This window comes from Geotrypetes seraphini, chromosome 1, assembly GCF_902459505.1.
Source record: "Geotrypetes seraphini chromosome 1, aGeoSer1.1, whole genome shotgun sequence".
Classification (NCBI taxonomy): Eukaryota; Metazoa; Chordata; class Amphibia; order Gymnophiona; family Dermophiidae; genus Geotrypetes; species Geotrypetes seraphini.
In genome coordinates this window covers 461,268,280-461,281,147 of record NC_047084.1, presented here as the reverse complement: position 1 = coordinate 461,281,147, position 12,868 = coordinate 461,268,280, and the positions used below count along the sequence as shown (strand labels likewise).

Sequence of the window (12,868 nt, the reverse complement as noted above, 5' to 3'; positions counted from 1 at the left end):
ACCTGCTTCCCTTCCCTATAATGAGGACGCTGAAGAGCCAGGCCGACCAACCTTCGCCATCCGATGTCAATTCTGACATCGGAGAGGAAGTTCTGGGCCAGTCAATCAGCGTCCTCTTTACGGGGAAGGGAAGCAGGGAGAGCTCAGAACTCGGCAGCGGCATGTTTCCCGATGGCTGTGGTGGCGGCAGCCTATTCCCCGGCAGCGGTGGTGACCTGTTCCTCAATAACGGTGGCTTGGGGGAGGGCAGAGAGAAAGAAAGAAAGGGGGTGCATGGAGACAGAAAGAAAGAAGGGAGACGGGAGACAGAAAGACAGGGAGACAGGAATGGAGACGGGAGACAGAAAGACAGGGAGACAGACAGAATGGGGGCATGGAGAGAGAGAAAGTCATACAAAAAGAAAGGGGGCATGGAGAGAGAAAGGATGAAGGGGGCAGGGTGAAAGAAAGAAAAAGTTGGGGGAATAAATGAGGTCTGGAGGAGAGGAAGCATACAAGAGGCTGAAAGAAGGGAAGAAATATTGGATGCACAGTCAGAAGAATAAAGTGCAACCAGAGACGATGAAATTACCAGACAACAAAGGTAGGAAAAATGATTTTATTTTCAATTTAGTCATCAAAATGTGTCCATTTTGAGAATTTATATCTGCTGTCTATATTTTGTACTATGGCCCCCTTTTACTAAACCATAATAGCAGTTTTTAGTGCAGGGAGCCTATGAGCATCGAGAGCAGCGTAGGGCATTGAGCGCGGTTTAGTAAAAAGGGAGGGAGTATATTTGTCTATTTTTGTATAGTTTTTACTGAGGTGACATTGCATAAAGTCATCTGTCTTGCCCTCTTTGACTTTCATATAGATGAGGGGGTGTCAAAAAATGATGGATCCCAGGTATCACATATGCTAGGTACGCCACTGCTGTTCCCTTTCCAGCTGAAGATTAGAAAGTTTGTACTTTCCTGGCTGCCTACCCTGTACTAATTCCTGCTTCCCTGTTTACAGTCTTAATCTCTTTTCGAAATGCGCTGTAAGATTGCATGGTTCCGCTAATATAATTGCCCAACCAGGACTGCTATTTACTTGCTTGGTATGTTAGCATCCTATCCAAAAAAGACCTGTATCTATAGGCAATGATCCTAGGATAGGTAAATAAATTGCAATTCCTGGTTATCCTAGTAGGGTTGAATAGCACGAAATGAGATAAAAGGTAGGTAGGGGCCAGTCCCCAAACCAACTTAAAACAAATACAAGAGAACTTAAATATTACTCGTGCTTCTACTGGCAACCAGTGCAGCATTCAATAATAAGGACTGACGTGTTCATTTTTCCTCAGCCCAAATATCAGACGGACAGCCGTGTTCTGCACTATTCTCAGCTTTCTCAATATTTTCTTTGGTACTCCCAAATAAACAATGTTGCAATAGTCCAATATAGATAACACTAGTGCTTGCACCAATAGTCTAAAAGGGTAGAGGATCAAAATAATTTTTGTTGGTCTTTAATTTCCATAGTGTAAAAAAGCACTTTTTTGCCACTAAATTTGTGTGTTCTACCATTGTTAAATAGGAGTCTAAAATGACTCCTAAAATTTTGATTGATTTTGAAATTGAGTAATCATGACCATTTAAATGAAGCGATTGTGCAGTTATTTTATCATTTGGACTTGCTAGAAAGATTTTTGTCTTTTCTGTATTTAATTTCAATTTGAAATTGATTGTCCATTGTTCTATTTTGGTCATAATTTGAGAAATTTGTTCTAAAATTTCATTAGTTATGTTGTTTAGAGGAATTAAAATGGAGATATCATCTGCATATATATAAAAATGTAAGTTCAACTTCTGTAGTAGATGTCCTAAGGGTGAAATGTAGATGTTAAACAACATGGGAGACAACAGGGAACCCTGAGGTACCCCAGATGGATTACTCCAAGTACAATAATATTTTCCATCACAAACCACTCGGTATGTTCTTTTCGTCAGGAAACCCTGAAACCAGTTCCAGACTCTTCCCGAGAGTCCCATTGCATCCAGGCAATGTAGCATTATTTCATGGTCAACCAAATCAAAAGCGTTACTAAAATCCATTTGTATGATAGAGACATAAATACATGTGTCATAAATACACATGAGGTGAGTCTCTTTCAATTGAAAGGAAACTCCAGTGCCAGAGGGCATAGAATGAGGTTAAGAGGTGATAGGCCAGGAATAAACCTAAGGAAATACTTTTTTTTTTTTTTACAGAAAAGGTAATAGATGCATGGAATAGTCTCCCAGTAGAGGTGGTAGAGACAAAGACTGTCTGAAATCAAGAAACCATGGGACAGGCACATGGGATCTCTTAGTGAGAGGAGGAGATAGTGGATACTGCATAGGGGCAGACAGTTTGAGCCATTTGGTCTTTATCTGCCATCATGTATCTATGTTTCCCCACTGCTTCTACAAATTTGTGCAGCTTGAACTTCCAAAAGGTCAACCTATATGGAGGTAAAAGTCTTCTGTAAATGACTGTAACTCACTTGAACTACTGATAAGAGTGAGCTAAATCCAAATCCCTTTACCTTCACCCTAAATTTCAGTGAGCATCAGGAGGCTGGATATTTTTGGACACCAGCTTCACTAACTTTGGAGACTGCTGGAATCGGTGGCATAGCAAGGGTGAGAGGCGCCCCTTCCCCCCTCGTCCCCACCCTTCCCGCATCTTCCCCGATCCCCCCTGCTGTGCAACCCCCCCTACTTTCCCTTCCCCCCTCCCCCCATACCTCTAGTTGAAGTTGTTGCTCCCGGCGGTCAACCACGTGCTCTTTGAGATCTGTCGGCTCTCTCTCTGGCATCGCTTTCTGTGCATGGGCACCCAGAAGCGATGTCAGCGGGAGAGCCGACAGGGTCGCGAGCATGTTGTTGACTGTCGCAAGCAATAACTTCAACTAGAGGTACAGGGGAAGGGAAGGGGGCTCGCATAGAGGATGCCCCCCCTTACTATGCAACTGGCTGGAATGATTACAAAACTTGATAATAAGACATGGAAGATAGTCTGGTTATCGGATTAAGTACTGGTCATGTGAGAAGAATAATAATAACTTTATTTTTATATACCGCCATGCCACAAACAGTTCAAAGCGGTTTACAGGGGAAGAGACTGTATACAGACAGCGACATTACAGAGAACTTTCGAAGTTACATTGGCATGTGAAGTTTAGTCAAGTTTATCTTGAAGTGTTTTGGAAGTACATCAAGGTTGGAGTGGGGTCAGAGAAATTTGTCAAAGAGAAGAATTTTGATTGACTTCCTAAACGTTTGGTACGAAAGTGCGTTTGAGATGAAGTTGGTTAAACGTTTGTTCCATTTGCCTGCTTGGAATGATAGTGTTCTGTCGAGGTATCTCTTGTAGGTGCAGCCCTTTAGGGATGGAAAAGCGAACAAGTAGGTACTGCGTGTATTAGTTGTGCCTGGGAATTCGAACTGGTGAGACAGATAGGTTGGGGATGAACCTGTCATAGTTTTGAAGCAAAGGCAAGCAAACTTAAAAATGACCCTTTTTTTGAAGTTGAAGATGATAAAACCAGCAGAGGCAGTGGAGGCTATCACTGTAAAATAACAGAGGAATGCATTCATCTGCACAGCTGATGCCTTATCTACTTATCTTTATACCTGTATTAGAGAATGACACGGTGGCGGTTTACCCGCGGCCACCGCATTTTAGCCGCGGGTCACCGCCGAAAACGGGGAAGAAAACTAGCAGTCGCTGCGGCGACGGGGACAAGGCCATTCACCGCCCACGGGGCGGTGAATGGGTCTTGTCCCCGCAGTGAGGCATGAAGGATCGCGCGGTCCCCGCAGCTCACACCCGCCTGCCCAATCGATTCTAGTGTTTAGCCAGCTCTCTCCCTTCTCCTCACCTTAGTTTGTAGATTTTCTTTTTCGGCGACCCGCACGCTATCAAAGAGCCGCTGCTGCTCAGTTTCGATCTTCTGCTCTGACGCAACCGGAAACAGGAAGTTGCAGCAGAGCAGAAGATTGAACACTGAGCAGCCGCGCGTGTGCGGCTCTTTGGGAAAGCGTGCAGGTCGCTGAAAAAGAAAGCCTGCAAATTAAGGTGAGGAGAAGGGAGAGAGCTGGCTAAACACTAGGATCGATTGGGCAGGCGGGTGGGGGCTGCGAGGACCGTGCGATCACCCGTGTTCCCGGCTCAGACTGTAAGGAGGGAGTGAAAGGGAAAAGGATTCTGGGCCAAGGGGATGAAAACGGAAAGAAAAACCCACAGCAGGAAAGAAAGGGAAGGACAGGCAGGTGAGCCAGATGCTAGAAGCAGGGGGGGGGGGGGAAGAAAGAGGGAAAAAAGCTAGATGGGGTTGAAAAGAAGAGACACACTGGTATGGAAGAGGAAGATAGGGGAAATCTGGACACAGGAAGGTAACAGAAAGAGGGGAAATTATGTGCATGGGGCATAGGGACAGAGACAAAAAGGGGACATGCCATGGGGATGGTATATGGACACAGGGGGGGGCAATGGCAGATACATAGGGGAGATATTAGAAAAGTATATAAAATCGTACCCGTTTGAGGTTTTTATGTATGCAGCGGTGACGGGGCGGTGAATGGGGTGGCAGTGGCGGTGACGGGGCGGTGAATGGGGTGGCAGTGGCGGTGACGGGGCGGTGAAGGGAATGGCGGTGACGGGGCGGTACAGAGGATGGTGAGACGGGGACGGGGCGGTGACGGGGACCAATTTTTTCACCGTGTCATTCTCTAACCTGTATATCAGTAATTCTATCTGTTCATGTAGAATACTGAATCTGCTGTCCTAAACTTACATGGAGAGCTCAGCCATTCAAAGCTAAGATCTATTTCAGAAAACTGTTGAAAACTTTTCTTTTTTCTAAATTTCTGACCAATTAGATATCATATTATTCCTGTATTTTCTCATAGCATAATCTTTTGTTAACCGCATTGAACTTATGGCTATGCGGTTTAGAAATCTGCTATTATGTTATGTTATTTGTTCAGTCCCCCAAATAGATAAATTTATATAGGCAGCAGCTGAATATTACCACTAGCTGCATACATGTTGGCCCCTTCCCTGGAACACTGTTGATATTTCTTAAATCTAAATGGATCTATTTTGGCTATACGTTGAGTTGTCTATCCAAAATCTATCTGTTATCTGGCACTGAACTTTAAAGCACTTTCACACAATCAGCGTCAGGTGCTAATCACATAAATGCTTTGGAATATCCTGGCCATGCTTGGGACAGACATACAGGTCAGGTGGAGAAAAGATTGTAAAGTCAGGTAATAGATATGGGAGAGAAAAGGGTTGGTGTTGGGTTGAATATGGAAGTTTATGATAATCTCCCACAGGTGGAAGATTCTTAACTGGGCAGGCTGGATGGGCTATTTTGGTCTTTATCTGCCATCCTTTACTGTGTCACCATAAGCCAATCACTTTCATCTTCCAATGCGTAATCTCAGATAACCGTATATACTTGAATATAAGGTTGAATCAAATATAAACTGGAAGTTAGAAATTTGGGTTATAACGGTGAGCCAATCTATAAAGACTGCTCTTCTTCCGTCCCCATCAGCTATCTCCTAAGTCACTAAACATAATACAAATATCTGTGATGCATATATCCCAAATCTAATATATTCACAAGGCCCCTACATAGGAAAACTCAACTACAAGCAACCACAGACTTAAATAAATGTAGACAAAAATCAAACTTATACTTCAAGAAGCCATATGCAGTTCAACACCAGAGAAAGAGAAACAGCACTCTACACTTTGGAAAATAAAAATAAAGCAGTGTAAATTTACAGTAAAACTGCATTTTCTTTTCAAGAAATTAAAAATAAATTATATTTTCTACCTTTGTTGTCTGGCTATTTTATTCATGTTTATCCCAGTTTCTGCTTTCTTCTGTCTTTTCTTAATTTTCTTTCAGGGTTTTCAGTCTATCTACCTTTTCTCTCCTCCACTTCCTTTCCTACATTCATCTCTAACTTTAACCTTTTCCTTTCAGTTTTCCTCCATTTATTTTTCTGCATCTTTATCTGCTTCTTTTTATAGCTTTCCATCTCCTTTGTCCTATTATTTTCATTTTTTTGTTAACTCTTCCCTCTCTCCCCCTTCCAGCATCTTCTCTTTCCCCCTTTATTTTCACTCTTCTAACCAGTATCTACTGTCTTGCCCCCCTCCATCCGGCATATCCTCTCCCCTCTTGCCTCCAACATTTTATCTCTCTTCCTCCACCTCCATCCAAGATCTCTCCCCATCACCCTTTCCCTTTGTCACTTCCAGCACTACCTACTTGGGGCTCTGGTTGTGGGGAACAGAGTCGTGAATCCGGTGCAGGCTCAAAATATGAGGCAGGCAGCTGATTCCTCCCATGCTGTTTGCCAGCCACCATGAGGAGGGGAGAGTGAGGAGTCTGTAGCGCATCTGTATTGCGATGAGCCCTGCCTTTGGTCCCTGTCCCACTAAACCATCTGGCAATGAGGAAGCCAGATGCCAAGGGGGCCTTCCCTCTTGACAAGTCATTATAGGCTCTGCCAGTCTCAATCCTGCCCCTCAAAATCAGGAAGTAACCAGAGGGGAGCAGGATCGACATTGGCAGAGCCTATGGTGACTTGGCAAGTAGGAAGGCTCCCGCGGTGTCTGGCTTCTTCATTGTCAGCCAGTTTAGTGGGACCAGGACCGAAAGTAGGGTACATCGCAATCTAGATGTGCTGCTTACTCCTCACTCCCCCCCACCCCCTCCTCCTGGTGGCTGGCAAACAGCATGGATGATCACCGTGGCTGGCAGCAGGAGAAATCAGCTGCCTGCCTCACATTTCAGGTCTGCCCCGGACCTGCGACTGTTCCCCACAGCCAGACCTCTAGTAGGGTTAAAATTTGATTTTTTTTTGTTGTTGTTGTTGTTGTTAGAGAAGTACTCAAGTGTAGACTCAAATATAAACCAAGGGCTATTTTTTTTTTTTGGCCCCCAAAACCTCTGTTTATATTTGAATATATACGGTATTAAGCAGAGGGTTAATGCAGTTGTCATTGGGAGAATATTGGATATTTAGGTCCAAATGCGGGCCCAGAGCACCCTTTTCTCCCTCTTAATGATGTGAATTATTTTAATTTCTGATGTTTTGTTTCTTGTGACTTTTAGGGAAAGAGGAGCCTGAATGACTCAGCAAGTATGAGTCTACATGGCTTCCATACTGTAGGGGAGTCACATGGGCTTGACTTGGCTAGGCTTCACAGACACAGACTATTGTGGTGACACCCTCTTGCCCTTGGTAGAATTGCACCAGCAGCACCCCAGGATCTTTGCCATTGGCAGTTGTGTGACTTACCTTGTGCAATGTTCTGCTATATTTATTTATATAATAGTTTATTGTTAAATTTTAAGAGAAGACCAGGAGATCCACCTAATCATTCTTCTTGTCTGCAGAACCATGAATTCACAGATGAGCAGACCTACAGCGACACATTGATGACTGAGTCTTTAGGCTACCGGACCAGCCGCAGCACTTCTATCTCTTCACAACAGGGCTTCAGCACTTCTTGTTGCCCACGCCGTGCCAGGCGCCGGGCTATCCGTCTTGCCAACTCCAGTATATCTGTCAGCCGTGGAAGCATGCAGGAGCTGGATGAGCTGCAGAGACACCACAGCAGCCCCCCTCAGAGGTGAGGAAGTGGGAGGGTGAGGTGAGGTATAACAGCAGTTTCCTAGAGGTAAGAGTTTGAATGTGTCTATTTTGTATTTGTGATATACATACAGGCATGTCCCCGAATTACAAACACCCAACATAAGTACGACTCATACTTAAGAATGCGGTTGCAACTTCATTTGATTTCACTGAGCAGTATTTCCAGTGGCATAGACTCCTATACTTCTCCTGTAGCAGATTCAGAAATAATGCATGGCCACATTAAGAACAGTGTGTGGTTGTGCATGCTGTACCTTAGAGGGAACACTAGTAGGCACAGTTGACCCTTTTGTCAGCTGGGAGCAGAGGTAAGCAGTAAGAATCTTAAAATCTACAAGTTTTGAGTTACATACAAATCTGACTTAAGAACAGCTTTAAAAACGTAACTCGTTCTTAACCTGGGGACTGCCTGTACACATCTGCAGTCAGGGCTGGATTAATGAATAGGCCCAGTAGGCATGTGCCTAGGGCCCGAAGTTATCAGGGGGGCCCAATGAAACAGAGGATTCAGGTGGGTTTTTTTTTTTCCTTGGCAATGTGGGCCACCCGTGAAAGATCAGCAGTGCTGGCACCCCCTGGGAATCGACAACACCGCCCTCCCCCAGCATCGACATCAACGAACCAGAATAAGATGTCATAGTGGGTGGAGTTGCTGCAAGGTTCCATGATGTCACTTATTCTGGTTTGTTGATGTCGATGCCAAGAAGGAGGGTGGTGTTGTCGATATCCTGGGGGGAGCGGTGTTGTTGATCTCCCGGGAGGCTCACGCTGCTGATCTTTCCCGGGGGGCCTGCGTTGCCAAAGGAAAAAACAAACACCTGAGTCCTCTGATTCTTCAGCAGGCTCCCTCTGACGTAGAAGGGTGGTGGAGGGAGAGAAAGGGGCAGATGCTGATGGAATTGAGGTGCAGGGAAAGGGGAGAGAGACATAAGGGGGAAGGATACTGGATGGAATTGGGTTGAAGGAAAGAAAGGGGACAGATGCTGATGGAATTGGTGGGAGGGAAAGGGACATAAGGGGGAAGGATACTGAATGGAATTGGGTTGAAGGGAAAGAAAGGGGCAGATGCTGATGGAAGTGGGAGGAAGGGAGAGGAGAGAGTGAAATGCCTGACCATGGGGGTGTGGGAGAGGTAAGGGAAGGAGAGGAGAGGAGAGAGATGCCAGACCATTGGAGGAGGGAAGGGATGATAATGGATGCCACACCAATGAGGGAAGGGAGAGGCAGACAATTTCTGGAAGAGGCATAGAAAGACAGCAGACAGTGGATGGAAGGAAGAGAATGATGAGATGAGGAAAGCAGAAACCAGACAACAAAGGTAGAAAAATATTTCTATTTGTTTTATTTATTTCTTTTTGCTTTAGGATAAAGTATTATTGTAGCTGTTTTGATAATCGTTTATTAATAGAAAATGGAAATAAGGTGATCCTGTTTATTGGACTAATTTTAATACATTTTTTACTACTTCAGAGACCATAACTCCTTTTGTCAGGTCAGTATAGTTTACTGACCTGAAGAAAGAGATTTTAACCTCTGAAAGCTAAATGAGAAATATTAGTCCAAAAAAATGATGGGTACTAAAGTTTCTTCCCACCATGCCCCATGCCTCCTAACCATATGCAAAATATAAATTGGTGGGCTTCCCAAAGCCCTACCAGCTGAAGATCTCTTCCTCTAGGAAGGAAGGGGAGATTTGTTCAAAGATGTTTGGAGGTTGCATAGAAAAAAAACTGTACACTGGCACTAGTATGGTAATCTTTATTGTTTGTTTTGAATTTATAAAATAAAAGAAAAAAATGAAAGTGGAAACAAAGAAGTAAGTAAATAAATGGGAGTGGGACAGGGCAGGGGGCCCAGTGTACTTGTGTGCCTAGGGGCCCTCTACGAATTAATCCTGCCCTGTCTGCAATATCTATTTATCTAATTCTTTAAAATTGTCTTGTGATTTCCTGCTTCCATCACATTTTTTGCCATAAAATTGTATATCCCTAACTCTCCTTTCTTTTCTCTTTCTAACCCATCTCCAGCCGCTCCCATCTCAATGCTAAAGCCCATGACAACTTGATGCTCAACTGTGATGCTTCTGACCTCGCTGCTGCCATCATCAGTATTCCTACACCACCTGCCAACACACCTGACAGCCTGCCCTCCTCGCCCCCTTGTATCCTCAGGAATTCCGGTGCCCATGCTGTCTGCTACTCTCATGATGCTGTGAAAATCTCCTCCTTGTAGCATGAATAGTGCACACTGCTTTCACTGAACTTTCCGTGGCTATGGCAGGAGGCAAAGAATACAGGGTCAAAATGCAGTCCTCTGCTACAAAAAAATAAATAAAATGAAAACATTCATAATCTGCATTTAGAAAAATATGTATGTATGTAGGTATGACATAGACAGCAAGAGCTGCACTGATTTGCTCAAGCTGCAGGACAGAAGAGAGTTTTATCATAGGGTCAGAGGCCCTTTTGGAGCTCTGGGGTGGATTGATCTTTGGGGGAATGTGCTCATGCTTTCAAGAGCATTTATGATGAGAAGAGTATAAAGACCTCACCCACTTTACTCAGTGGGCCACAGCTCAGTCCTGCATCCACTGGCAGCCAACCTCTGTTCCTCTCTCATCTTTACTCAGGCTGGTCCTGCTTTTCTTTAAAGGTACAAATATCCCTGATCTCTGTGCATTCTGGGAATTGTAGTCCCACTTTTCCCTGTTTGGAATCTCCAACATACCTTATGATGGGAATTAAACCTTCCCCTCTTCAGGCCTGGCTTAGATTCCCATGAAAGTGAGAAAGGAGGGAGGCTGACCTGGATGCTTCCCTCTTCAATTCAACACCTTGGTTCAAAAATTCACACTGCATTTGCACAAGGGCATACAAAATCAGAACTGGCTACCTCTTCAAGGAAATACTTTCCACAAGAGAAAGACTGACAGAAAAGGTGTCAGAAAGAGGAAAAGCATTTGTCCCTCTACTGCCTTTTTCTCCAAAACTTGTATACCTATCGCCCATCCCCAACTCTTCTCTCCACTGGGGCATCTGTAATAGAGTTGAACAGGAGGCCTGTCCTAGGAAGCTGCATCTTGGATGTTCATTATTGATCATACCAGGAAGGAGAAGGACTCTGCATGCTTGAATCCCTGGAGTCCTTCCCCAAGCACTTCAATATACTCTGAGAACAGGAGACCCTTTGCATGTTTCACAGAGGCACTTCATTTATTATTTATTTTTTACTTGTGGTTTGCAATTTAAAAATACAGCCAAACAAATAGAACAAAGCAGAGCCTGCAGAAAATATTGTATAAGTATAGAGGGTATAGGGGAATGACCATATATTACAATGCAATCATACAGAAATGGATTCCAATTTGTACAGGTAGGAGATGGAACACTGAAGGTGGGAGGGAGCAGAGCAATCACATTGAATTCCGTTCTAGGTATTCAATGAGGTCATATTGTTTTCTGGATGAAACAGTGGAGGGGGTGGGATGGGAAAAATATCCCTTTTCTTGACCGGGCTTTAATGAAAGGATGAGATTTGTTATCTCTGGCAGGTTAAGGAAAGGCCCTCTAAAGCTGCACAACATTAAAATGATACAATAAAAAAAAAAATTAAAACAATTCTTGTCCTCTGCTTTTAGATTTTCTGAGTATTTTAATCATTTGTCATTTCTCACGTATCATAACACTTAACTGAGCAGTAAAATGGGAGACAGGAGAATGGCTGTCTTGGTTTCCAGAGCCTCAGACTCTATGACACATTGCAGTTGATGGAGGTGGCACTGATGATTAGGAGGTGCAGGAAGATGTTCTCTGTTATTGTATAAGAATTAAGAAAACAGTGAAATCCTTTTTTAAAAACAATTCTTTATTGATTTTCCACATATTAACAGTACAAAATACAAATATAACATATATCAATAAAGCACATTCATCTTACAAATATACATGAACAGTCATTCCCCCCCACCCTCTCAATGATTCAAATATGTAGTAATTTAATCCCACCCACCATGGATGTATATTCTCAAAGGACCCAATTAAGATAGAAGTATCCCCCCTCTCCCTGGATGTGTGTGGAAACAAACAAAAACCAGAGATAACTACAGTGAAGTAACAAAAGACGTCAATGGACCCCAAACCAGTTTAAGCAAATTACTATGCCCCAATATGTCAGCATTCATTTTTTCATATCTATAGCTGGAGCATAGATTGGCTCACCAAAAAGGAAAATTTAGGCGCTCATTATTTTTCCAGTTTTGAGTTACCATCTGCATAGCTATCCCAGTCATAATTAAGAAAAGCCGGCATTTATATTGGTCCATGGGGGGTTTAATATGTAATAATGTAACACATATAACTACCTCATATGTCAAATGAATTGTTGATTCCAGTATGAGATTAATCTGTCCCCATATTGACTTCCAGAAGTTGAGTATCAAAAGACAATAGAACAGATGATCCAGCGTCCCTATGTCCAGATGACAGTGCCAGCATCTATTAGATTTAGAACTGTCTAACTTGTGTAACCTAACGGGTCCAAAAAGATCTATGTAATAATAAAAACCATGTTTGCTGACGTTGTACATCTCATCCTCTAAGTCCAAATTCGTGGCCATCAAGACGCAGAAATATACTACTTTATTTTGATGCTCCAAATGTCTCTCAGACTATTTTTTGGTTTTTTATTCAAGAAATCAGATATTAATTTATACCACCGGGCAGCCTGATGTCCTAAAAAAATCTGTCTGGAAGCATAAAAGCTACCCCTATAATAATTTTGTAGATTTCGCCAATCAGGGAACCCCTTCTGAATGGCTTGCTTCAACTGCAACCATTTATAAATTTGAGACTTTGAGATACCAAAAGATTGTTGCAGTCATGAAAACTCAAGCAATTTCCCATTTGATATAACATCATCTAATGTACGTATGCCTGCCTGCATCCAATGCTTCCAGGCGATCTTAGACTCAACAATTTGAATCTTGGAGTTTAACCATAAGGATTGACAAGTAGATTTTTCTATTGGAATATCTTTTAAGGTGTTGATAAATTTCAAGGCTTTCCATGTGTCAAATATAATACTATTGTCCTTAATGTAATTAGGTAACTTGATACTCAACACATGAGCCAGTTGTAATGGGGACATAATTTGCCATTCTAAATACAGCCAAT

The 12,868-nt window shown here is 43.1% G+C and overlaps 1 protein-coding gene across 2 annotated transcripts in view; it reads left to right on the top strand.

Moving 5' to 3' along the window:
- KCND1 (potassium voltage-gated channel subfamily D member 1) overlaps positions 1 to 11,437 on the top strand; it is a 161,993-nt gene extending 150,556 nt beyond the window's left edge. For both annotated transcript variants that reach the window (XM_033922991.1, XM_033922981.1), the window contains exons 6-7: positions 7,439 to 7,674; positions 9,725 to 11,437. In XM_033922991.1, coding sequence (XP_033778882.1) covers positions 7,439 to 7,674; positions 9,725 to 9,929 — 441 coding nt within the window. In that variant the 3' untranslated portion in view covers positions 9,930 to 11,437. The remainder of the gene's footprint in view (positions 1 to 7,438; positions 7,675 to 9,724) is intronic.
- The last annotated feature ends 1,431 nt before the right edge of the window (positions 11,438 to 12,868 follow it).